This window comes from Vigna unguiculata, chromosome 3, assembly GCF_004118075.2.
Source record: "Vigna unguiculata cultivar IT97K-499-35 chromosome 3, ASM411807v1, whole genome shotgun sequence".
Taxonomy (NCBI): domain Eukaryota; kingdom Viridiplantae; phylum Streptophyta; class Magnoliopsida; order Fabales; family Fabaceae; genus Vigna; species Vigna unguiculata.
Genome location: NC_040281.1, coordinates 5,602,878 through 5,630,451, shown reverse-complemented (window position 1 = coordinate 5,630,451; position 27,574 = coordinate 5,602,878). Strand labels below are relative to the sequence as shown.

The 27,574-nt window shown below is 30.4% G+C and overlaps 3 protein-coding genes across 5 annotated transcripts; 2 read left to right on the top strand and 1 right to left on the bottom strand.

Annotated features, from left to right (window-relative positions):
* The first annotated feature begins 242 nt into the window (after positions 1–242).
* LOC114176571 (TSL-kinase interacting protein 1) lies at positions 243–4,453 on the top strand. 2 transcript variants are annotated; one of them, XM_028061650.1, is made up of 8 exons: positions 243–378; positions 1,206–1,420; positions 1,584–1,795; positions 1,901–2,139; positions 2,234–2,408; positions 2,861–3,253; positions 3,804–3,923; positions 4,012–4,453. In XM_028061650.1, the coding sequence occupies exons 2-8, from the start codon at positions 1,291–1,293 to the stop codon at positions 4,099–4,101; spliced, it is 1,359 nt and encodes a 452-aa protein (XP_027917451.1). In that variant the 5' UTR covers positions 243–378; positions 1,206–1,290; the 3' UTR covers positions 4,102–4,453. The 2 variants fall into 2 exon arrangements, with proteins under 2 accessions (XP_027917451.1, XP_027917452.1); XM_028061651.1 differs by lacking the exon at positions 243–378 and having other exon boundaries at positions 1,269–1,420; positions 1,591–1,795.
* A 1,623-nt stretch (positions 4,454–6,076) lies between these two features.
* Positions 6,077–9,365, top strand: LOC114176019 (probable serine/threonine-protein kinase At1g54610). The gene is made up of 6 exons (XM_028060913.1): positions 6,077–6,361; positions 6,836–7,153; positions 7,746–7,967; positions 8,459–8,553; positions 8,679–8,799; positions 8,928–9,365. Exons 1-6 carry the CDS (start codon positions 6,191–6,193, stop codon positions 9,255–9,257), a joined length of 1,257 nt encoding a protein of 418 aa, XP_027916714.1. The 5' UTR covers positions 6,077–6,190; the 3' UTR covers positions 9,258–9,365.
* LOC114176018 (crossover junction endonuclease EME1B-like) lies at positions 7,862–16,804 on the bottom strand. 2 transcript variants are annotated; one of them, XM_028060912.1, is made up of 13 exons: positions 16,436–16,804; positions 15,568–16,047; positions 15,405–15,484; positions 15,097–15,243; positions 14,860–15,013; positions 14,568–14,677; positions 12,755–12,930; positions 12,387–12,450; positions 12,161–12,279; positions 11,712–11,801; positions 10,111–10,225; positions 9,736–9,925; positions 7,862–7,950 (listed from the first exon to the last, which is right to left on the bottom strand). In XM_028060912.1, the coding sequence occupies exons 1-12, from the start codon at positions 16,692–16,694 to the stop codon at positions 9,749–9,751; spliced, it is 1,971 nt and encodes a 656-aa protein (XP_027916713.1). In that variant the 5' UTR covers positions 16,695–16,804; the 3' UTR covers positions 7,862–7,950; positions 9,736–9,748. The 2 variants fall into 2 exon arrangements, with proteins under 2 accessions (XP_027916713.1, XP_027916712.1); XM_028060911.1 differs by lacking the exon at positions 7,862–7,950 and having other exon boundaries at positions 9,597–9,925.
* Positions 16,805–27,574: the final 10,770 nt, after the last annotated feature.

The following is a 27,574-nucleotide window of genomic DNA, read 5'->3' as shown; positions in this document are numbered from 1 at the left end:
AGATAACAAGTGATGTTGGATTCTATATTTTGGAGTTGTTTTTATCACTCTTGAAAATAGTACAGAAACAAAATATTAAAATTTTGGAAGGTACAAGAAACAATTTATGGGGTGCAGCAAAGCAAAGACCGACTTAAATTGTTTTAGGCCCATTCTTCTAGGCCCAGAAGAGAAACGTACACGGAAAGTAACCATAGATAGATCGCATCCTAACAAAAAAAAAAAAAACTCAGGTGGTCCTTTTCTTTTTGGTTCCCTCCCTTTACAATGTTTTAACATTGATTCATTCCCGCGCACACAATTTCAGTTCTTGTTTCTTCTTTTTTCCTGTAATTCCTTTCAGTTATTCTTGGCTCCTTTGGTTGCTTCTTCTCAAAGGTTCTAACTCCAAATCAAATCCTTCTTAAACTATTGAATTTAACTTCGCTGCATCAAATTCATCATTCCACCTATTAATTGTGTTTTTGTGTTCGTTGCTGCATTTCTGCATGTATTTCTCGCCTTAAGCTTTTTTCTTCCCCTCAATGACTTCCTCCGATGACGGTTGTTTTCACTGATTTGACAATCTTTTAATATGGCTTTGTTACATGTTATGTTGGAATGCTTGTTATTTTTTTGATTTGTAGTGCGTAATAGTTAAATTAGGGTTTGTTGATGGTATGGAGTAGCTATGATAGTATGAAGGTTCTGATGGCTGTCTTTGTCGTGATCTAAGGCTCAATTAGGACCGTGTGATTGACTCTTGGATTTTGCTTGTCTTAAAATTTAGTCTTCTTTCGCTTCTCTTAAGTTTGCCTTGTGCGATGATTGGTTAGATGGTTATGATGATTTTTGTTTGCAATTCAGATTTGATTGTCAGTCCTGAATTTTGAATCTTTTTTTTTTTTTTTAACTAATTTGAAGGTGATTTATGTGTCTGCATAATTAATATACATGTTATACATGTACTTTATGTTTGATTCTAGCATGAGAGTAAGAAATTCCTCTTGATTATGTATGTGAACTTTGAGTACAGGAGTCCAATCTGATAACATGTGTTAGGACTCGGTACCCTTTAACTTATTATCTGTTTGGTTTTGTGACGTCAGAATAGTGGGTACTGAAAGCAAGCCTGGATGATTTTTTTTTTTGATGAATTTTCTGGTAATACTTAATTTTCACTATTCTTTAGTCATTGAATATCTTCATCTAAATTGTTGTTTCAGTGCCTTCTCTTTGTTTTTGGCCAATATTTGCTGTTTTTACGACGAGGATTATTTTCATTGCCATCGGTTTTGGGAGGGTTCAGCTATGATGAAAAAGGGTAGGTCACAACAAAGCAAAGTTGCGAAGGCTTCTGCAAAGTGCAATTTAAAGACAGGATCCATTGGAGTGAGAAATTCTCCTAAGAGAACAAATAAGTTGGACCACAAGGCAAGAGGTGATGCATTTTTGTTTTGGTTTCACAGTTTCATCCCTCTTAATGCACTGGGTTTGAATCTTTTATTTTCTTGGACGTGGGGACACTATATTCAATTTCACAGAAATGTTCAGTTGCCACTATCTTGTTCATTTGTTTAACAGTTAAATATTTTACTGTTTAGGATGCAGTGAAGAGTTATTGAATGATAAAGAGAATCGACATTTTCTGTTTAAGGAACCTATGAGTACGTGCTCAGAACTTCTGAAGAAAAATACCGTTACTACAGAAAATAGAGGGGCTATTGAACTTCATTCTGGAGAAATGCTCACTTCCTCAAAAATCAAGTTACAACTTTTCCCAATTAATGAAGGAACTCGCATAGGACTTGAAAAGGTCACAGGGTGATTTGTGTAGCGTTTTGGCAAATTTGGATATATTTTTTGTCTGTCCTAATCTACATGCAGCAGGTCTTGATGCTTCGATTATTTTTCTTTTTAGGATGGGCATAATCCTTATTTGGAACTCACACTTCGAGGTCGAAAGAAAATATCTTCAATATTAAAACACCTTGGAAAGAAGTGGGGAAGTTCAAGTATAGCCAAAGGGCAGCTTATACTTTTCCCATGTGATGTTATGGAAAATATATCTGATTGCAGAAGATGGACCATTAATGACACTGGTACAACTGCCTCTGCTGTTTATGCTGCTGTTGGAAGCCCTGCAATTTTTCGGTTGAAGTATTATCTCTGATCATCTTCTATCTCATGTTTCCTATTTTTATGCGGAAATTAGGTTGTTTATAAATATTCTGTTACTTGTTCTCTCTTTAAGGTATGGCTGGTTCTATGCACATGAACCCAGATCTTCTGGTATACCTTCAACACCAATTCCCGATAAGCCTGTTGTAGCTGGAGGCGCCACTGCTAAATTAGAGGAAACTTTATGTGGTGAACAGGACATGGTTGAGGCAAGCAAAGAATACAGAGAAACTGATGTGGGCATTGCAGTAAGTGAAACTGTGGCTCAGAAAGTAGGAAATGCAGCTGTTGATCCTATGAAAAGCTGATAATTCGATAATTTCCTGTGCATTATAAGAACTTGCTGATAGTTGTATAGGCTGTACACAATTTTAGCAGGAGATATGGGTCTTTCTGGTTGATCTGGTTTACAAATTTTAGTTTTATATTGAAAGAGCGTCAAAATGGTTTTTTTGATGGTTTGCTTTATTGAATCATAAGTGCTGGAAAAGTTTTGGAACGTGTTAAAAAAATTACAAAATCAATTGGTTACTTTTCGTGCATATTGAAATCCATTGTTGGTTGGTCCTGAATTTAAAATGAATTTGAAAGCCAATGATCTGACAGTTTTAATATGTTTTGTTCTAATAAAAGCTTATTTTCTAATGCATTTCATCATAAATATTTGTTTTCTAAAATATTAATGTTTGTTCTAAACTAGGATAATGAACCAAGAGTAAGTAGTGGTCTTCAACAGTCATCATCTCCATGGCTTGATAGTCTAAGCAATATAAGCATTGGGGCCTTCCTGTCTGAAACATCATTCTTTGGTGGGCTTGATCCAAAATCATTTGCTGGCATACAGCCGTGTGATGTAACTTCTGATTCATTGGATGCTTTTATTGCCGCCCAAATCAATAATCGTCCAGTTTCAAGACTATCTGCTGAAGACTTGCGCCCATCCATATTGGATGCTGAAGAAACATGTCATGCATTTCCTCTTCAGAAATTATCTTCCCCAACAGATGTGCTGACCAGTCGTAGGAAGGATTATTCAGTGGCATGCAGTCAGGATGTTTCTTCAAACTTGTTAAAGTTGTCAAATACAGAAAAGGTCAGTTATCCGTCACTGAAATGGGAAATAGCTTCATGTAGCTGGCGTGTCTGATGCAAAAGCTACCCTGTTCTTTTTTTTTAGATAACCCACAAAACAAGTTCTTTAATTTTTTAAAATATTTTTTTGGGAGATAGGTCACAAGATAGGTAATAGTTTTTTCTTTTTTTGGATCTTTTGACCAATTTAAATAACTGACTTCGAAATAAAGGAATTTATAACATAGCCCCTGATTTTGATTTGAGTAACTTTGAAATAAAAGATGCTATTGAGGAAGCAATGTATACCATGATATAATTTATGGCAGCTTTATAAATACGTAGTATTAGCAGGGCTTAAATGAACATAATTTGCTGTTTCAAATGAACCTAAGGCTTCTCAAAAACTTGTCTTGCTAATAAAGTAACTTCTAATGTTGTATTGGATCTGCGATGGAAATTGGACTTCAAATTGACATGGAATGAGATTATGTTTCTATAGCAGACTATCTGGAGTCGTATGGATGTTTCGTTGTCCATCATTACTCATTGTATCTCGTGCTTTTATTAAGGTCAATGATCAAGATGAACCTTCACCAAATCCTCCATCTGGGAAGACTCAGACAGGCTTGTTGGTTTCTTCACGCCCATATGACGATGAAAGAAGTCTTGGGTTAACAGACATCAATTGGGTATTTCATTTCCTCATTGAAGCATTACAACGTTTATTATGTTTAATATCTTGATTTATTATTTAAGTAATGTTCTATCTGAACACAGAATGAATCTATGGGACCGTTTGATCTTGGCATGCCGGCTCAGAAGCTTATTGGCGAAGACAGTGTTAGCATTGGCGGATTAGTTAAATAGCCAGCTTAGATGCAGAATTTGTTGACCAAATTATTCTAGTTTGAGGACACGTTCTTAGGAAAAAGAAGAAAAAAGAGATTTTGTGTACATAATAGAAACACTTGAAAAAGGAAAGAAAGATACGAGCCTGATAGAATACAAATACTGAGTTGGAGGAACTAATGCTCAGCTCTTTTGCAGTGGCTTCGCTGCGGTCCTATAATTTTGAAATAGTTCATCAACGATTTGGTTCTGTATTTCAACTATCCTCAAGTGCTGATGTGCTGAAATGTAACTAAAATGGTTATGCTGTACTTTTGAACCTTTCATCTTACTCTTGAATAAACTATACCTTATTGGGTGCGAATTGAAAGAATCAAGTGGGAAGAACGTGATTGCTATTCAAAAGTAGATTTAGTTGCCTGGGTTTGCAAATCCAAATAAGAATTTCAGGCCTGTTATTTTCGAGTAGCTTGCATTATGTTTTTTCTAATTATTTGTGGCTTCTTTTTAATTTATTGCATAGTAGCGATTTTTTAAAATAAAGAAATAGTGCGCATCATAAAAAGACAGAAAACAATGTAAAACTTGGTGTAGCTTTGGTGATGAATTAGTCCGAACCAAATCATTGTTGACGGAGAAAACTATCTATCCCACACCACCAACATAGTTACTTCCTATATTTCAATTCCCACTCTTGTGCCGGCCAAAAACTTTCCATTTAATTGTATCAACCATTTTTTCCCTTTATTCATTTAAATATTTAATTTCTTATATTTTATACCGTCTATTTCCTCAAATTTTCAAAAGTTTGATTTCTTTGAGTTTAGAGCTTAGAGATTTCACACCAATTAAAAAAACTAAAAATGTACTTTTTCAAAATTGAAAAGACTAGTTTTTTTTTGTTTTTTGTTTTTAAATTAAGGGATGTAATGATATCTGCATAAAAGATTAACAATTTGGTTAGCATTTATTTTTATAATTTTTTAATATTATAGTGTTTAGTTAAATTTGTACTTATATACTACTACATAGTACATTGTGATCTCTTGTTACGACGTAAACAAAAATATTGCAGTTTCGATTCATCGTTCGATATGGGATGCGTTAACTCCACATATTCTCCTCGTGGGAACGCTGAGAGAAGGTTGAAACGAAACAAAGAAGATGCAACCAAATCAGTGACTCACAACCACAACAAGGAGCATTCATCAAACAGGTTGAAAGAAAAGATAGAAAGAGTAGTGTCGAATGAAAAAGAAAGAGATAATAGTAATAGTGAGGCAAAGGGTGTTGCTAGAAACGATAACAAGAATGATGAGGTTGGTGAGAATGTTCCTCAGAAATCTCATGAAAAGAAGAATATTGGTGCACCCTCTGAGTCTGTGGAGGGTTGGCCAAAATGGCTAGTTGATAATATCCCACCAAACGTGTTGGAAAGCTTGGTTCCCAAGAGTGTTGATTCCTATGAAAAACTTGGAAAGGTAGATACCAATATACACTTCTAAATTATAACGATAATGATATTTTTACTCACTTTTTTGACCTACTTTCAATTCACTACTTCAATCATCGTTAAATAGTTTATTTTGATTCTTTTTAGTGATGTGATGATCTAATAGTGATTATAATGATAGGTTAAAAGTGAGATAAAAAAAAGTGAGTTAAAGTATCATTATCCAAATTATAATCTTTCCTTTTGAAAAATTTATCTATCATTTACATTATTACATTGATTACACTTTTATCAACTATATATATGCATGAGTGTTACTTTCTAGAGCTATTTTATTAGAATAATCTTGATTACATTTGTTACTTTGTACACAAAAAAGGCAAATAAAAAAGTAACATCTACATTTCATTTTCTAAACACGTGTGTGTAAAGTTGCATGTGAGTAACATTGATTAATTAGTTGATAATATTAAAACTATAAGACATAGCTATGTTTGTGATGAGTTGTAGTTGTCTGAAGTTGTGATTTTGGGGTTGCAGGTGGGGCATGGAACCTATAGCAATGTATACAAAGCGAGAGATAAGGAGAGTGGAAAGATTGTTGCTTTGAAGAAGGTAAGGTTTGACACATCAGATCCTGAAAGCATAAAGTTTATGGCAAGAGAGATAATGATTCTGCAGAAGCTGGATCATCCCAATGTCATCAAACTCAAAGGACTTGCAACATCAAGGATGCAGTATAGTCTTTATCTTGTTTTTCGTTACATGCACTCTGATCTTACTACAATCATCTCTCGTCCTACGGATAAACTCACTGAACCACAGGTTTCATTTTCATCCAAACTTTAACTTTGATGCATCATGGTATTGTAATTAACGAGTTAAATATGCTTTTATCCCTTGACTTTCAATGAAAATTGAATTGAAATTTTGAACCAGTTTAGTCCTCCATTTTTAGAAATGCATAGAATTAATCTTTTTAACTGAAGTTTGTTAAGTTTATTTGACGTTTCAAATGTGTTTCTTAACTAACATTGAAGCGGAAATGTATTAAATGGTGTAAATAACTCAAATGTTATCATAAAACGTATTTAAAACGTCAAATAAATTTAACAAAATTCAGTTAAAATGACTAAATCCATGCATTTTTTAAAGTTGAGAGACTAAATTGGACCAAAGTTTCAAAGATGGACCAATTCTAATTTTCACTGAAAGTTAAGGGATAAAAAGACATATTTAATCCTATTGTAATTTATGTTGTTTATGTTGTTCATGTTGTTGGTATTGTAATTTATGCAGATCAAGTGTTATATGCAGCAATTGCTTCTGGGGCTACAGCACTGTCATGAGAGAGGAGTTATGCATAGAGATATTAAACCTTCCAACTTGTTGGTAGACAAAAAGGGAGTGCTAAAAATTGCAGATTTTGGGTTAGCAAATTCTTTTGCTATGAAACCTGAAGGGCCTTTCACAAATCGAGTGGTGACACTTTGGTATAGAGCTCCTGAACTTCTTTTGGGTTCAACAGATTATGGATATGAAATTGATCTATGGAGTGCAGGGTGCTTGTTGGCTGAGATGTTCCTTGGAAGGCCACTTATGCCTGGGAGAACAGAGGTAAGACTTCACTTGCATTGTAACAAAATGGTGAGATTTTTTAGCTTAGATAACATACACAATGATGATTCATCTAAGCTCATATATTCAAGCAATGATAAATCACATTCTTGGATGGTTCAGATATCATTTGCGTATTCTAAGTCTGGAATATGAATTGTTTGAATGCATGAATGCATTTGGTAAACTCTCAATTAATAGGTTTTGTATGATTTAGTTAAACTTAAACACACTATCTTAATACGGTATCAGAACTATAAAAGTCTATTGTAGTTGAGATTTGGACATACGGTATATCAGAACTATAAAAGTATATTGTAGTTGAGATTTGGACATTTCGTGCCACTTGTTATTAGACACCCGCTCATGATGTTCTCAATGTAAGTGTAAGGGTGTGTTTAAGGGTGTGTTGAGATCCCACCTCGACTATAACTAAGACAATATCACCTTAATGAGTCGATTTTATGAAGTTGAGTTAAATTTAAATCTTTTATCGTAATATCTATAATGTCTAATTATATTTTATTGTATTAAATAACAACTTTTGTATGGAGTGTGATATTGTATTAAACACTTTTGTTTGTGCATGTAGGTTGAACAACTTCACATGATCTTCAAACTTTGTGGTACACCTTCTGCGGATTATTGGATGAGAAGGAAGCTAACGACAAGCTTATTTCCACCACTACATTACAAAGCTAACTATGACGAAAACTTTAAGGATTTTCCTTCCTCTGCTTCTTCTCTCTTGACTACACTTCTTCATCTAGACTCTCATGCACGTGCCACAGCTGCTTCTGCTCTTCAAAGCCAAGTCAGTTACATGTGCAGTTTCATCAATTTTGTTTCATCTACCTTTTTATACTGAATGAATTATACAACAACTCTTAAAAGATGTTAATGTATTTGACAATTTTCTTAATATTTAAGAAGTTAAAGCCAGTCTTTAAAAAATATTTCTAGCTTTTGCGATTCTTATACTTCTAGTCAAATTTCAGAAATAGATAATGAACTAAATTCACATTTTCTTTTAAACCTGAAGACTAAGTATAAGATCTTCATCATTAAATTTGCTGCATATATATTATTGATTGGCAACAAGATCAAGTCCTGAATTAGTCTATTGGTATTTGCAGTTAGCAAGGATTTTGTGTTATATAAATTAATTTTCAAGTCTCATACCTATATACTTCTATTTTCCTTATGTAATAAGAACTAATATAATTTCCTATATATTACATCAGTGTGTCCCAAAATCATATTATCTCAAATTGCAATATAATAAGTGTTTACCATTGTATATAGTTTTTCAAGTCAAGTCCATTAGCATGTGACGTTTCAGCTTTAGCAGTAATATACAAAGACGAGGATGAATACTCACAAACAAAAAGACGAAAAAGGTACAATGAGATTGGTTGGCCTAATCTTATCATTTATTATTCATTATCAATAGTGCTAGACAACAAGTGTAGAAGTAATTATGTGCTCTTGAAATTGATAACATGCTTTTTCATGACAAATTAAGGCGAAAGGGTCTGAAAAACAAAGGGCATGTATTTCAAACAAGTGCATGCAACATGAACCAATCACGAAAGAACAATACTTCTGAACAAAGCAGGAGAGACTCCGAATCATCATTGAAAGGGGTAAGCTTTACAATATATCCAACTAAACACTTTGATCATGCTGCTTTAATTTGCTTATTTAAGGGACTATTTTGTTATATGGTTGTGCTATCTATTTATAACCTGTGAGGTTTTGGTTGTGACAACAGAAGAGTGTGGCACAAGACATGAAAGGTGAAGAAATTGAAAAAAGTGAAAGCAAGACATGGTCAGATTTTATGAAGGAGAGGAGCACGAGCATGGATGCATCTATATCCCCAGTTTTTCTCTCCAGTGTGAGAAAATCTCCTAAAACAGAGGGCCATCCTAATGCTCTTAAGAACATAAAAAACTATACCCTTTTACAAGCCTCAATAATTGATATGATCAATCGCAATGAAGGCAATGAAATTGGTCCATTGCGTAAGTCCTTTTCTGCATTGGATTTTCGCCTTCATCCAGACAAACTATCAAGCCTCTACTCCCAGTTCAGAAATTGAGCCACCACATGTGATTTTCTAATTTCTGTTCTAATTCTTGTTGACTTAAGTCTGAATGCTTTCTTGTGTATTTATAATTATTTAAATCATTTTTTCCCATGATGAAGATATGCGAACCAATCTTTTTTTCTTTATCTCTCTCTGTCATCATCTATCTTAAATTTCTCTTTCTCTTCCTACATTTTAGTTAAATTATGTTGTACAAATACAATCACAACATAAAAAGGGAGTAATAATAGATATAAAGTTGTTCATTTAATGTTAATTTTTTATGACTAACTTCATTTTATCACCCGATAATAATCAATCAGCACCATAACTTCATTAGGGATGAGAAAATGTCACATAATTTATCACTAATATAAATATTAATAATATATTTAAGTTTCTTATAAATGTAAAAATCTATTAAAGATCTAAAAGGTTGACACGTTTCATATTCACATTAGACAGCCTTTGTTAGAGAGAGTTAACATACAAGGGAAAGCTCTTCATAATTGACGTTCAAAGAAATCGGCACCATTCTCGACATCATCGGTTCTAATGGATCCACTTTGCGCCATTAGAATTCTATATACCCTCTTTGAACAAACCTCACCTAGCCTTCGGTCACCACCAACCAAACCTTCTGTCATCAAGTCTTTAAGTAAAAATTCCTTCTCATGTTCCTGTGCCAATAAAACCAGAATCTTATTTTTCCTTCTCATAACTTGTCATCCTTTCTTTAATCAGCAATTATTTGTAAAGAAAGGAACTAAAAGATGTCAAACAGATGACATTTCTTAGTGGCCAAATTTACTGCAATCAAATCAGGAAGGTCAAAGAAAACAAAGTAAATATTAACAACGCATACCGATTTACTAGGATCCATATAAACACTTAAGAGCGACTTCATGGTTGGGTATTTCTTCCAGATAGCAATAGCAAATCGTGGCTGAACCTTGGGGATAGAAACCAAACCTTTTAACCTGATCATGGAAGTCAAGGTGAGGAATACACGGATTAGACAGCAGTGCTGCGTGACATATTTATTGCTCAAGCCCCATTGACTCCACAATCAAAGAGAATGACTTATAAGTATCAATACTACATAAATGTTTTAGAATATTGTTGACTGAGTACACTAAACAATAAAAAACTAAATATTTTAGGTCATCTGAGTATCAAAACATTTCTTCTACAAAAGATTCAGTATCAAATAAGTGAGTGGCAGAAATGAGAAATATACAAATATATCACATACAAAATAACACAGGCCACCAAGCAGTAATTTCCTTTGGTTTTCGTCTTTTTCTATTTTGTAGATTTGAAAACAACATTTTGATAGAAAAGAGAAATGGATCGCAAAAATGAGGAACATTTATACTTGATCTTGAATGAATAAGAGAGAAGCTGCAGAATCTCACTATCTAAGTAGGGTCTTCAGCTTAAATTTAAATTAAGTAATAAACCCCAACCTAAAATGCCCAAGGTCGATGGCAAACTACGAAAGAGTAACCCATACAAGGCACAAGGCTCCCACCTAACCGATCGGGTGAGGCCATGAGGGTAGATGTACGCAACATTACTTCCAATAACCTAACTGTCGCACCAACGCTCATCCGCAAAGTAATAAAAGAACTCTCTCCCCAAATTAAAATTAAATAACAAGCTAGTTCATATTCTCCTCTAACCAAACACATCAAGTCACTAAACATATTAATACATTAAAAGAACGCACTTTTCTAACTACCTCATTAACCCTTAAAACCAATTTCATCAAACGCTCAGCCCATCTGCATATCATATACCTTGTTAAATATATTTTAAGTAACGAAAGATGCCAAGTGTTCCTTATAAAAAATTGTGAACAAGAAAAATAATTAAAAAATTCCTTCAATTTTCCCTTCACCATTATCTGCACGGTTATATAGCTAAACAATTACTTGCCTTTAATGTGACAGCATAGAATCTAATTGTGAAGTTTGTTATGAAGTCATTTCAATTCAAACAATAAACGCCGTAGTACAAACTACATTGCTTAAATTATTACCAACTTGGAAGTCATATCACTTATTACCATTTTCAATCTTGTCAATATTGTAAATACAAAAAAAAAAAAAATGAGAAAGAAAGAACAGTGACCATTAATTGGGTATCTAGACAATCTAACTCTTAAACAAACAAGTCGACAAGATATAACAGATATCAAGTACATGAGTGGATAAAAACAAAATCAATCAAAGAAAACAAGGTAAGAACTACTGGCAATGAGTATTGAGTAATACAAATAGTCAGCTATTGGTTTCGAAGAATATATGCAATAGAAAAAGATTACAAATCCTTTGAATGATTCAGCCAAATAATTATCCTAATTACTAAAAGAAAAAAATATTAAATTCAATTCATACTTTCTGTTTTAAGTAATAAATGCTAGCTTTTTCTATGCAATATAACAACGTCAACATCACTCACCACAAAGATTTCTTTATTAAATTTCGGTCAACACAGTCCTTTGGAATAAGGGCTCCATTTGCATATACAGATAACCGGGTTAACTTCTTTCTGCAGTTTAAATAGACAAAAAACGGTGTAACAGGAGAAAAAGATAAATCATACAAGGGACATGTTTTCAGTCTTAAAGAAAATGCAGGCAGGTATTATGTCTTCCAGACACCACCAGTTCTTGTACATTTAAGTTGTTCTTGAAAACTAGAAATTAAAATGCTTTATTGCAAATTTAAAGAAAACGGTAAATTTAAAAAAAAATAGAAATAGAAAATAGTCTGTAGACATATCAAATTTTATCCTTCAATGAATTCTGCATAACTGGTTTTACATGGAGAAGTATTGCATATAAAACTGTTCTCCTTCCAAGATTGACAAGACACCAATTCAATACAAAAAATACTGGCATCAAGTACCTGAACTGACATGATGCCAAACTGCATGTCAAACCAACAACATGTTCAGCCAGTTCAGCCTCATCTACACACTGCCTGGAATGTACTTTGTTGAAATTAGTCGTTAGTTTTGCCAGAACCTACAAGACAATTTAAAATAAAAATGATAGACATGGTTAAAGAAGGTAAAAAATTTAAACATGAACTATTCCTTGTAATTTGATGATGAAAGGGCCAGTTATTCAACCTCCTCGATAGGTGGACGTCTCCAACAACTATTGTTTTCAGGGTTCTTATATTTATCCTGTTCCCTGGCCAATCATAAAAAACAAAGTTTCAACAAAATATGATGAAATAAAAAATGTTATACTGTAAGCAACTCAAGTCAATCTTGTATTTAAAATAAACGTTCAAAATAGAAAATGAGGTACATTTTCAAGATTCTCAGATCACTTAATTAGTTTCGGGAGTTTGATTAAAACTAATTAAATTGTCTGGTCCTGAAGATGAATTAGCATATATAAAATGCACACAATATATCAACACAGCACACTAAGCAAAAAAACTATTGATGGTAGAATTGAAGTATTAAGAAAGTTTTAATATATCACTCACCTTTTATTAATGTAAGCCAATAACCTATTGGTGAGGTAACAAACTGTATAAGACGGATAAAGACTTCGAATGCTAGAGAGTTGATCAAAAAGAGAATCATTCGTGACGAGATTACAAAATTTGTCAGCCTCATAAATGAGCAGGACATATGGAATCTCAATTTTTTCAGTAGAAAGCTGCACATGATAAATGAAATTGACATCAGTATAAAAGAAGAATCCTCACAAATATATTCATCAAATTTGGATTTTGAAATATAGAGAAAAAAGTTTTAATCAGATAATAAATATAAGTTCTCATTACCCAGGATTAAAAGTTTATCTATTGAATACTATAAGCACGCTCACCAACAAGGCAGGGTGGCAGGGTTGGTTAGATATGGACTTGCCACAACCTTCCTCACATTAAAAGGGTAGCATATTAAAAAAAAACCTTAGAAGTGTTTACTTATTACGAGTAATTGAAGTTAAAATAACTTAAGGTAAAAGAGCAACCAACATGGTGCTCATGTCTAGTTTTTGGGCCAGTGTGATTTACTGACTTATGGTTATGTTATGGGAACTTTCAGTTCTTAGGTTGGTTGACAATTAGAAAAATACCTGCAACGGGCTACATTATGAATTTGTAGACAAGTGAAAAGAAGCCATAGTTGATAGAGGATAGGAGTTTCAACTTCAACACCCAATTGCATACAACTGGTCATTATCTCCATCTCCAGTATACCTAGGGCAATCCTAGACTTCAAAATGATTGAGAATGATGGAGGGCTACGTAAGTGTATTGAGAGGCTATCTGCAAACAAGGATGACGAACACAGTGCAACAAGGAGAGCTACATAAGTGTACCACAGCTGAATGGTGAAATAACTACGGATCACATACCCCATATTTAAAAAAATGGCCATTAAAGAGTTGAATTCAACTTGTTCATCTTGTTCATCTTGTTGTGAGAGGAATTGGAATGTCAATTATCAACTTACTTCATTTTACAGAATTTCATGTAAGAATGTCAAACTAACAATCTTTTTTACAAAATATATTTATTCTAAAGAGAGATGCAGACATTCCAATCAAAAGTTGCAAGATTTAGTCTATATAAAATACAGCCAAGCATTTAAGGAAAGCATTGATAACCATGATCTGACAGATGCCATGGTCTTGAATGATGTTGATGAAAAAAATGAGTGGCTATCAGGAGAAATGGCTAATGGAGATGAGGAAACTGTCCAAGAAGATAAATTGATGTTCAAGATTTGACTTTGGAGAGCTCCTCCCAAGAAGAAGTAGAAAATGAAAATGGAAGGGAGGAGGAAGATATTTACAAGAGAGGTGAAATTGATGAAGATAAGGAAGAAATGGCCAAAATTCAGCTGAAGGTGATTTTTAAGCTTAAGAGGCCTAAACTTGTTTGATTTAATTTCCTTCATTGTAATCGTCAAATAAGTAAGAAGCTTTAAGTTTCAATCAAAATATGTTTTATATTTAAGTGTTTATTCTTTATTTTAAAGCATCTATGTGTGTGTGTGTATTGTGTAATATAAACCTACTTAGGGTAAAAAAGTGGTCATTTCACTATCCACTACAGTGTTTCTGGGAGCAGGTGCTCCACGGCACTATCCACTGTTAACTACTATGATACTAATAAGAAAAATCTATTAACTACTATGATAACATGTATCTAGAACTTAAACAAACAAAAAATATTGAAATGAAAACTTTATATAGCAAGCAACTGACATGGATATAGAATAGATAAAAAAATGATACAGATTAAGGGTAGAGAAATACTTAATAATACTGAGGGCATTTATTACCTGTGAAATTTGTTCAGGAACTTTCATAGTCCACAAAATGGACCCTGAGATTGGATTTGATGTAATATGGTATGTAAGCCCTTTTTCAGCAAACCTAGTAAGCAGATGTCCTGAAGCAAGGGAATAGTAATTTTGTATGAAGAAAGCCATAGCTAAGAAATTGCATTAAGTTTTGTTATCTAGTTATGAATTTAGATACGGAAGAGAACAATAGTTTTAAGAGAAAATCATAATAAAGAAACTACGTAGAAATGCTATCATGTACTTTTGTATTCAGATATTAATAACCTACCTCCAATCGAACCTGCTTCAACTACCTTTGCATCAATTTCTGCCACAATGGATTTTATTGCAAACTTCCCCTTTTCCCATTTTTGCTTTTCTTTTTCAATTTTTTTCAGTTCAGCAGCTTCAGCCTTTAGAGCAGCTTTTTTTAACTTCTCTTGCTGAAGAATAAATTTTCATGAGCTATCATATTCTTAATGATATAATTCATAAAATGTAATCAGAGCTATAGACTGAAACACACTTCTTTCTGTAGTTTCTTTTCCTCCATGAGGCGACTTCTTTCTTCTTTTGTCATTTTTGTTTTCCCCGCTGCCTTGGTTGTGTTCTTTGAAGGAACTTTGGACTTTTTCATATTTTTGGTGTTCTCCTTCTCCACGTCCATATTTTCCTGATTACAGCAACCATAAAATAGCATAACATTCTCTAAGATGAAAATACAAGTACGATAAACAAACTTCATATTATTGATGAAAATAAAATAAAGAAAAAGAATTATATACATGTGCAAAAACACAACACAGAAAATAATGATAAAATAACTTAACTAACCACTCGTAAAGAAGTTGGATTTGAAAGGTTGTTCGCAAGCATTTCAGTTAGAGCAGCATTTTCATGTGAAATGTGCCTCTCTGTAATTTCCAATTACATACAACAAATAAACAAAACATTTCAGGTAGTGAAGAAAAAGTGTAACTGATCAACAAGCATTTACCAGGAGAACTTCCGGACCCCATTGAATGTGAAGTCCATCGTGAATCCCTTGCTTCATTCGTATTTCGTTTGCCCATTCCAAAATTTTCTAACTCATTATCCGATTCCAAACATATACCTGGAGAACTTCCGGACCCCAACGATTTTGAATTCCATATTGATTCTTTTGGTTCATTTTCATCCCATTCACCTGCTCGACAATTTTCTAACTCGTTATCCGATTCCAAACATACATGTAGACAACTTCCAGATGCCACTGAATTTGAAGTCCATCTTGAATCTCTAGCCTCATTCTCATCCCGTTTGTCCATTCCATAATTTCCCAACGTGTTATCTGATTCGAAGAACACACCAGGAGAATTTCCAGACCCCATTGAATTCGAAATACCTCCAGAATCTCTCGGTTCAGTCTCATCCCGTTTGTCCATTCCACAGTGTTCGGACTCATTATCCGACTCCAAACATATCATTTGACTAATCCCTGAACAACAAACAAACATAATGCAAGCTGTTCAGCTTAAAATGTTCCTTCTCACAGACCAATAAAAACAATGAATAAACAAAACTGTGCAGAAAACATACAACAATCATAAAGAACAGAAATTTCAACTCCACTAGAAATCCCAAAGATAAATTAGCACGGACAAAACAAGTACCCCACCGATGCAAGTCTAAATTATGATTAAATAGTAAATTAATTAGCCGTAAAAGAAGTAACGGCAGTGCTATATTGTAACAACCACTGGAAATGAGTATTGCTAGAGTTCCAGACGAAAACAAATGACGGAAAATGCATCTTGAAAAGTAAGAATGGGGCACAGAAAAGAAAGAGCTATAGAGCTAAAGTGGTAGAGAGAAAGTGAATTGACCGGAGAATTTGTTAGGCGAAACCCTAGCGGTGGGATCGGAAGGCATGGTGCATTTGACGATTGCGACCTCGGAACCGAATAGCGCCGACATTGGAGTCTCGGGAACGATAGAAGGTGTGACGGATTTTTGAGGGGTTGGGTCATCTTCGATGACCAAAACGGTGCGGTTTGGGTCCGGTTCGGTTCGGCGTTTCTTTGAACGGAAGGGGAACGGCGTTGAGGGGTCTTCTTCTTCATCCGAAAGGATTATAGGGTCCATTATTGGGTTCGGCTCTGCCACCGTGTTTGGTTGTTTCCGCCTTCGAATAAGCGCGGGATCAGAGTCTCCACGGTCTGTTTGGTTTACCTGAATATCATATCCTTATTACGAAATAACACCAATCTTATTTACTAAACAAAACAATTCTTCTTTATTAGCATAGCATTTTTCGAAATGTTGTTTGATGTAGTAATGTAATAAAAAAATGAAAAAAAAAAATATTAACTCGTTGTATTAGGAGAGTGAGAGATAAATTTTTCAATAATTAAGTCATTCCATTTTTCTATAAGAACTCTTTAACTTTTTATATTTTAAAATTTTAATCTTAAATTTTTTTAATTAAGTTTTAGTAAATATAACAATTTTAAATAAAAGAAATTTATTAAAAATATAAAGAAAATGAGTTTTCAGTTGTTAAAAGCTAAAAGATCTAAATATTTATTTACAAATGAGAAGATCGAGTATATATTTATTTACAAATGAGAAGATTGAGTATCTATTAATTAAAACATAAAAGAAGTGTGTATAGCAATGTTTATGTTTGATGCAAGATTGAGAGGCTTCATTGTTAGCCCAGAAAAGTTGTGACTCATTTGTAATTCTATCAAGTAAAAATCATTATAATATACATATATTTATGAAGCATTGTTTTATTTAGAACTATACGACTATGTTTTTTAGCAATGCTATTCTAATTTTTAATGTAATAAATTAGGATATAAAATTGATAATTACCTTGAACATAAATATATTTATCAAGTATGTTTTTTTTTTGAAGTTAATCATAAAAATATACATATATAGTTATGTTTAACAATGCTATTCAAACTTTTAATAAAATACATTTTTGGAATACATTAAAATGTGAAAATTAATAATTACATAAAAATACTTATAACTATGGATTTTAAAGTTATAGAAAATTAGTTATTATTTAGAATTACATAATCTTTTATTGGCATTTAGAATTACACATAATTATTTGGAATAATATTTAGCAATTAAATTTTAAAAATAATTAACTTATAAATTTTGAATTGAAATTAATGTATGTTTATTTAAATAACTTGTTAGAAACAAAACTGGAGTTACAAAATCAATTATGTGTTGACTTCAATTAGACCTAGATAATATATCATGAGACAAAATTGAGCAACTCTACCGCACTCACAAATATATTTGTGTTTTATATTTTTATATTTTTGTTATTTCTATGTGATGATTGAGCTTGGCCCGTAAAGAGTTAGGACTTGGAGTGTATTACTAGTATCATTAAACAAGGGACTTTCTTCTAGCACCCCATACTTTCTTTGTCCACCTCCATATAGAAGATGAAATGACCATTCTATCTTTAATGAATATTTTTAAAATACATTTTAAACTACATAATCCAAAATTTGTTCAGATTCTACTTCCGAAAAATTATATATTCTGGTTGTATCTTTGTGAGTTTAATTAACTCATGAATCCATGATAAAAAATAAAAAAAAGAAAATATTTTGAACACAATTAAAAAAAAAAGGGTGTGTTATAGCTCCCTTTCTTCCTTGTTTATTTTTTCTCAAAATCAAAATTTTCAATTTACAAAATTTTTACTCCCTTAACTCTTTGGATCATCGATGTTGAGATGAATACGTCATGTTAACTTTTTAAGATTGTTTAAATTATATTTAAATGTCATTTAAAATTATTATTTAACATTCTTCATTGAGATGTATATTAATATGATATTTAAAATTATTATTTACTAAAGTATTGTTTTATATGTATTAACATGTGTCATAGTATACACATTGAAAAGAAAAAGTACATAACAACAATTTAACATAAGATACTGCATTATTCTATTTAATATATAAGTTAAAAACAAAATACAATCACCAAAACAAATTAATTGCATAAAAATAATAACTAAATACTAATTAAAACTAAAAATCTAGAAACATTTTTTTACTAAAATCAATATGCCAGAGTCAATCATCGCATACAATGTATCATTGGCTTTAAAGTCTAAAATATTTATCTCATTTTGGTTCTTAAAAAAACATTTTAGAGGTTATTTAAATTACCATTGACCACTTATCTAAAGTAATGTGAAATTATTGAGTATAATGGATTAAATTATTTGTTGAGGGCTAGTGAAATATTGTCTTTACCTAATAGTTCAACATTGCTTAAAAATTAAAACAAATGATAATTTAGATGTACATTTCTTTTTTAATTCTCTATAATATCACTTTTTAAAGTCAAAATTAAATAAAGTACTTTAAAAGACAATATTTTAAATGTGATAATTAACTCTAACTATCATCTCGACATACTTAATCAAAATATTTGGACCGATTATGAAAACAAAAATTTATTAAGTGTCAACTAAAAACTTATTCTAATACATCAACATTTTCAAATATATATATTTGTGTGTGAATCAAATTTCTAAATGATGTGAATCCGATGGATGATGTGGAAGCAGTGGTATGGTTGAGATGTTAAGTTGATGTACATGACGTTGAGGTGGCGTGGATGATGAGAAGTGGAGGAGGAACAAAACATGTGAGTTTGTGCCCTGAATGGGTATGCAACATAGACAAGTAAAAGCATAAAAGCAGATATGCATGCATTCTCATCCATCATTCATCATTCACCATCTCAATACATCCAATCTCCCTCTTGTATGCATCCACGCGTTTGTATTTCATGGAACAATGCATGACCCACTCTCTCTGACCCCTACCCAAACTCCTCACACATACATACACATACATGCTATCATAATCAACAACTTGGACTATTACCTGAAATATATATATATTATCTCATTATAATCTTTAATATTTATGTGCTTTTTTATATAAGAAAATATTCAAAGCTATTGCTTTAGTGAAAAAAAGTTGGAAAGAAAATATGAGAGACATTATAAATTCCACTTTCCAGTTATATTTGTGAAATATAAAGTTAGTTGGAAGAATTTTAAAAGAATATGGTAAGAGAAGTTATGGATTGAAATCTTCAAGTACCAAAAACTAATTATCCAGACATTTGTAAATAAAAAATGTAAATTATTATGTTAATTAGTATAAAATGTATTATTACTATAAATTTCAATATAAAGGAAGAAAACAAAAGTTTCTTAATTTAAATCTCGTCGTTAATTTCTCTTTTTGTTGAAAAATATCAATTTTGTCTTTTTTTCTATTCATCTTTAACTTGGATCATTTTTTAAAAAATGTAATGCAATAAGCTCCTTTTTTTTTTAGTAGTGTATGATTTTTTCTTAAATTAAAAAAAAAAATTAAAATTTATCACGTGTCAATGCTTCAGTTTTAAGTTAGTTTCTATATTTTTATTTTATCTAAATTTAGTTACAAAATTTACAAAATTTTTAAAATTTGAACAATTTTGTCTCTATCTTAATTGAAACTAAATTTATTTTTTATACAAATAATATACAAATATTTTTATTAAAATTATATTTTTTAAAAAAATAATATTATTTAAATTCATATTTTACATTAAACATTATTTAAAATTAAAGTTGTTAATAAAAAGTAATGTTATTAGAATAAAAATTAATTTCAACTAACAAATATGTTAAACTTGTTTATCAATTACATTTCATAAAATAAATCTATCAACTTTTTAAATTTTTTTAGAGTTTATATTTTATACTTATTTTTATTGGTGTTGATATTTTATTACATCATACTTTAATAATATTGTTTTTTTACAATTTATATTTTAAATAATTGTATATTTTTAAATTATGTAAAACTCAATAATTTTTATACAAATGTTTGAGTTGGTTTAAAAATAAAAATTATATAATATAGATGTAAAATTTTAAAATAACTTTAAATAATTTTATAACAATTTAAAACAAATAAATTTGAAATTTGAAAATAATTTTAAATAAAATTCAATATAAAATATAAATTTGAATAAAATTAATCATGTTACAAATATTTTTTAAAATTATCGATATGAAAAAAATATCAATTTTAGTAAAAGTATTTATATAACATTTATTTTTTTTTTTTTTTCAATTTGAAAAGAAAAGTTGCTAACTTTTTTGAGAATTAAGATTAAATTGAGACAAAAGAAAAATATAATAACTAAATTGAGAGAGAGAGAAAATAACACCTACGTGACATAATAATAACATGTGACATTATTACATTCACGTTAGCTTAGAATTTGACAAATTTTTAACTATTTTTAAAAATAAAAGAATTAAATAATCACAAAATAACGTGTATAATCTCTTTGACGTTATTAATACTGTACTAACAAAAATAATATTATTACATCAAATTTCCTACAATAAAAACTAAATTAAAACACATAAAAAAACCAAAACATAATTTAACCTAAAAATAATTATACAAGTATATTACCCTGTATTCATTGCACATGTGTAAAATTACTATCTTCATGTAAAAAAGAATAGTAATATTTACATACTTCGTTTTCTGTTTAACTCCGTTTCATGCAAAAAAAGAACAAAAAATTTGCTGGATACATTTTTCTCACCACTCAGAGACTACTACTAGCTGTCATATTTGATCAGTAGTCAGATTTTGACAGACACAACACTGTTTTTAATTTTGTTAAAATCTACACACAAAACTATAAATGCAGGGTATATCTGAAAATAATTCACATTTCATTTTTATCATTCCTACTCAGTGACTGAAAATAACTAAATATGAGCAATAAAAGTATACTTAGAAAAAACTCTAGAAGGGTTAAATTTGAAATATGAAAATATTACTGTACAATGTATATTTTTAATTTATGTTTGAAGTGATTGTTACAAAAACATTACGTACACATATTTTTACTTAATTAATGCAGTTGTTCCTAATGGCTTTTCTCCATCAGTGTTATCTTTCCTAAGCCAAAAAATTAGATAAATATTTAGTTTATGTATATGGGAAATGAAGGGACAATGCAGCCCCACAATTAGATTGATGTGGTGATTTTTCATCAGACAACAGTGTTCAATAGCTTATCTAAAAATGATTGGAGCAGCATCAATATGAGTCACATCTATTTTCTATTTTTAATCATTAATGTATCTTTTTCCTTTTATGTTTAACTTCATTATAAGAGTTGGCATGATTAATTAAGAGAAATGATAAGATGGTAGAAGAGTTAATGTTGAATCTGGTTAAATTAACTTTTTGTTGATTTACACTTGGATTTACCTATTAGTGAGTGAGAGTTCAAACAGAAAATGTAGACTTGAATTGAATGTTTGACTTTTATTATTGTATGAACTATTTCTTTTAATTGAAACTCAATAATTTGAATAACTTTTACGATAAGAAATTCATTTATATTTGATTTTAATTTAAAAAATAGAAAAATTTAGATGATAACAATTTGAAAAAACAAAAGTATCGATACTCTTGAGAAGATTTAAAGGTTTAGTGAATATTTTGATATTGGCGATTTTTTTTTTCTAAATTGAAAATATTGAAAGAAGTAAAAGAAAAAAATATATAAATTTATATCGTGTAAAAGTATCAAACTTTAATAGTATAAATAAGTGTTTTTAAAATTAAAACGAATAAAATCTTATATATTATATACTAATTGTTGATCTAAAAATGAAATGTCTAATGGATTCTTGATATTGGAGATTATAAATATTAAAGCATTGTTATAGGTGAAACTAATATTCACATTACAAAGAAGACCACAATTGAAAAACGAAAATACCCTTTAAGATTGTGGTACATTCTATGCTCATTTTGAACTTACTCAAATTTCATTCTTAAAAGGTGGACATTATAAGCCAATTTAGCTCTTGATTTTGTCATATACTTTTAAGCCTTATTCAAAAATGTTATTTGTATTATAACAAAAATTTAAGACTCATTTTTGGTGAACAAAATGGTTATCTCATGAGTCAAATATGTTAAAAAATTTGATGGGGTGATGTAATGATTATATATCTCTTATATTTAGAGTAGAATGATGCAGAATGTAGAGAATTGATGTAGAAAAAATATATAAGGTGTCATTGGACAAGATATAAATGAAGAAATTGATGTTTCATGGATTGCATGTGTTAGCATTCATGTCTCTGAGATTATATGTGTAAGGAATATTGAAATTCACCTATATCTTTGAGAGATTGGAAAGGGGCCATACCCATACAATACCCTTAAATTATGGTCAAATAGTGTATTCCACAAAGGAGAATGGGGTCCCTCCCCTTCCCCAAAACGTTTCTTTGTCTTTTATGGACCTTATGTTTTCCATGAAGGGTTATTTTTTGATGCATCTTTGGTTAATTTCACAGTGCCAATAGTAGAGGAACACAAAATGCCAAACAAGTAGCATTGAAGAAATGGAACCAATTTTGCTCCTAACTTAGATCCTGTTTTCCAAGCAAAGTGTTGTCCCTTTCACGGAAGACAAAGAAGGAGACATAGATTAGAACCACAATGGCAACAATATTTTCCTTGTCGTCAAGTGTTGTACCCTCCTAAGGGTAACTACTTATTCCCACTCCTATAAAACCAGGGCAACTAGGCCATGTCTTATGCAAGTGCAGAAAACTATTATTACAAACACTTTCATACCAAACACACTCTCCCAGAGTTCAGTAATTAAAGTTAATGGCTGCTACATCACCAAATTACAAGCACTTACTTCTTCTTCTTTTTCTGTTGCTTGGCTTCATCACCATGACAGCAAGAGGTAATAGTTTAGTTTTATGTTTGCAACTCTTTAGTACTTTGTCCGAAATGTTACATTACATACTAGGATTAGTTTAGTATTCTGCATATGATGTTCTTATGAACTAGTTTTGCTTAATTTCTTTCTTGCAGCCAGAAGTTTGAAAGAGATTAAAGATGATGATGCAGTTAAGAAGGGTCAATCTGGTTTGTTTAAGCCACAACATGAAAGTGCACAAGAAAGCAATAATGATGAGTTGGATACAATGGATTACACACCTGCAAAAAGGAACCCACCAATTCATAATTGAAGTTTTCCATTTTTTTTTCTTCATTTTTTTTTTGTTAGAAAGGGCATCAATATCTCACAGTTCTTAGTTCATTAATCTGCAGACTCTTCAATGTATAGATATTGTTTGTACTTTGAAGCTAGGAATTCCACACTTAAATGATGAATTTGTGTGTTGACAAAATTAAAACCAATCTATATGTTGCCAAATCATGTATATATTTAGAAGCATCAACGACATAAATACGAGTCTAAATCTTACATTGAATATAAATAATAAAGTTGAACAACATACAGTAAACAAGACTCTTCAATTTATTGTTTTAAGATTTTGAGTTCGATATGATGTCAATTCTTTATACGTGATGAATTTATGTTTCATTGATGTTACAGTGTTGTTTGGTGATTGAACTTAACGAGTAAATGATTTGAAGATAAAGAATATAAGGGAAAGAGTTTTCAAAGTTCCAAGCCACACCTTATCCGTATGCAAACCTTGTGGAGTATATGTTTTTGCCAGAATAATTAATGCAGACAATTTATTAAGAGTTTGTCATGTTTGGAGAACAAGTTAAATCAGAATGAGACTTAAAAGTTTGATCATGACATGTTCATGGAGAACTTTCAGCATCTGGAAATATTTGAAGTTAATTAGTAACATGTTAGAAGAAGAAGAAGAAGAAGGTGTGAAAATGCATTGGTGAATAAAATAAATTTATTTAGATATATGCAGATACAATTGATTTACTCTTGAATCTTCAGCCATAATAAGCATCAAATTGTGCTACTCTATGAGAGAAAAAAAAAGCTGATTAAATGTCAAAAAGTTGAATAGTTGTATCTGAATATGAACATTTTTTTTACTCCATAAATGGAATTGACACATGTTAATATGTAATAGTAATACACATTTTCTGCTATTGTAATAAAAAACTATTAAGGAATCAGATGCAGTGCAAACTAATGGTACAAGGTAAGAGTAAATATGAATGGGATTGTTGGACCCTATGTATCTCAATTTTAATTTCTGTGATCTTAATAATAATAGAGTTAAATGTTATATATTTGAAATAATAATATAAAACAATTTTACATTTTCATTTATCACAAATTGTTATTGACGTCATTTTTAAAATAGTTATTATAAATTTTTTCTTTTATCTCTTTAATTTATTATGCTATCTAGGAACGCAAGTTGACCTTTTATGAGAAAATTATGTCATTATATTTAAATATCACAGGCTAATACAATGTAATCGCGATATAATTATGTCATGCTTTTATATATATATATATATATATATATATATATATATATATATATATATATATATATATATATATATATATATATATATATATATATATATATATATATATATGTAAAATATAAGTTAGGCTGTTTAAAGGTTTAGAAGCTATCATTACATCAACCTAAACTAAAGCTATTTTTAGAATTAGTTAGGTCAAAGTTTTTAAAATGCTAATTTAATTAAAAAATTGATACTTTTATTCCATCCAAACTTTTATTTATTCATGATAATTATATAATTGATCTAAAATGAATATCATTTTTGTCGACCAAATTTTTCAATGACCTAGACATTTCCTCTTTTAATAATAGGTTTGGTCCCATCATACAATATTAATGTCTATATAGACATAAAATAGTGGAGACCTAATACTCTAATTAGGTGGAAGCAATATATATAAACGGAGGACAAATATATAAGATTAAATGGGTAAAATATATATTTTTTTAAATACTTAATAATAATTTTAACAAAATCAGAAAGTGCGTGAGTCTAGTAATTATAATGAGTACAATTTAAATTCATTAATAAGAATATATTGGAGGACAAGTATGATGTCAACAGTTGCAATAATTTCAGTTTCAATAACATAATGTTTAAGTTGTTGCAGTTTACAAAAAAGTTCGTAATTAGACCTTGTGTTGGATCGGTCGATCCCCTCTGATGTATATCGATCTCTGTTTGTTCCTTTTGCCGACGATGTGCTCGCGCTTACACACTCTCGTATACACTAGGTCCATCCATCCCTCCATAGAAAAATGTAGTTATCTTGTGTGGCTTTAGCTAGGGTTGGTTTTGGTTAGAATTTGATTCTCTCCATGAATTGAAGAGTGTCTTTTTCATAGGTTTAATAGCCCGAGATGAGGTTGGTTGATGAGCAATGGAGAGGGGACAAAAGAGGCCAACCTAATTGATAACCAATGGATTCTTCCCATGTGATCCATAGAAACATTGTCTATTATCGTAATCCTCTCCAAAAAACGAAAAACATTGTCCATTGTCTTGTCTGAAAACGATGGAGGTTTCACCAATGTCTGCTTTTTTCCCTCCCTTCGTTAAAGACTGCCATCTCCATGATTACCTAATCAAATCTCCTATGCATGCAATCTAACCCTAGCAGAATAATACAATCGAACCAAACAAACCTATTGAATCATTGCTACTTCCCCGAGCTACCTATCAAATAATGTACATTTTCTTCAAAATCTTTTATTGGGATAAATTAGAGAGATTCATGAGTTTTCAATTACATGATATAGAAGAAAAATTATTTTTTGACAATTTTTTTTTAATAAATTTGACAAATTTTTTATAAATAAAATTAAAATAGTTTTTTATTTTATTTTTTAACTAAAATAAAATAATAAAATGGTATTTTTTTTATCTAAATAAGCAGTTTGTCAAAATTTAAAAAAAAAATTGTATTGTTAAATTATCATTTTTCAATAAGAAATCCCGTATACTCACGAGTATTTTTGAAGAATTTTTTTCCTGTTCTGAACCAATTCTCAAATTTATCCACATTATTCAATCTAAAGATAATTTATTTCCTATGATAGACTTTTTTTACTATACACGTGAGGAATTTAATTCACCGAAAAACAAAATCTGGTTATGATTTTTATGTTTGTATCTAATTCGGCTTTTTGGGAGCCGGACTCTAGGCAACTTTTATTTCTAATTTTAAGAAATAGAATAATCTTTTAAAATAATTGTTTTTTTGAATAAAATTTATTAATTGTCAAATTCATTTCATCATATGCGGTCATTCTTTGTTTCTTTTTAAAATGTTTTATATTCATATTTTTAACATTTAAATTTACTTTAAAAATTTCTTTTTAAATAATTTCACATGCAATCATATTATTATTTATTTTTTTCTATTATTATATCAATTTTTTATTTGATAAATTATTTTAACCAAATAAATATACATTCCTAGAATTTAAGTTTACAATTACAATATGTTATTATCATAATTTTTTTTATTATCGTAATTACTTTATATTCAAATGATCTTATTTATCATTTTTATTCTTCAAATTGTTTACTCTAACTGATTTACAAATATTGAATTAATTATATATTTTTTAATTTTAAATTCACATCACACTATCAAAATTTTAATTTTATAATAAATCACTTTTAATTAATAAGTATACAATTTGTAATAAACATTTTTTTTAATTATTCAATATCTTAAAATTATAAAAGAAAATGTTGGCTAGAATTCGACTCAAACCAAATTCCAACGGCCAACTATACACTACAAACATAAAAATCATGATCTATTTGAATTTAATGGGGAAAATTGAATTACCCACGTGAATAGTAAAAAGGTCTATTATGGAAAATAAATTGTATTAAGGTTCAATGAAGTCAATAATTTCGAGAACTGGTCCAGAACAGAAAAAAAAAATTATTTGACAAAGCAGATCATAACATATTTGAATTTATTTTCTTCTGGTTGTTTAAATTTTCTGTATAAATTTTTTCATTTGAAAGACCTCCGAGAAGAACCTAGTTGCCACCAAAGAAGTGTTAGACCTACAGACTTGGACTTTAAATGTTACATTTTAAATAATTACT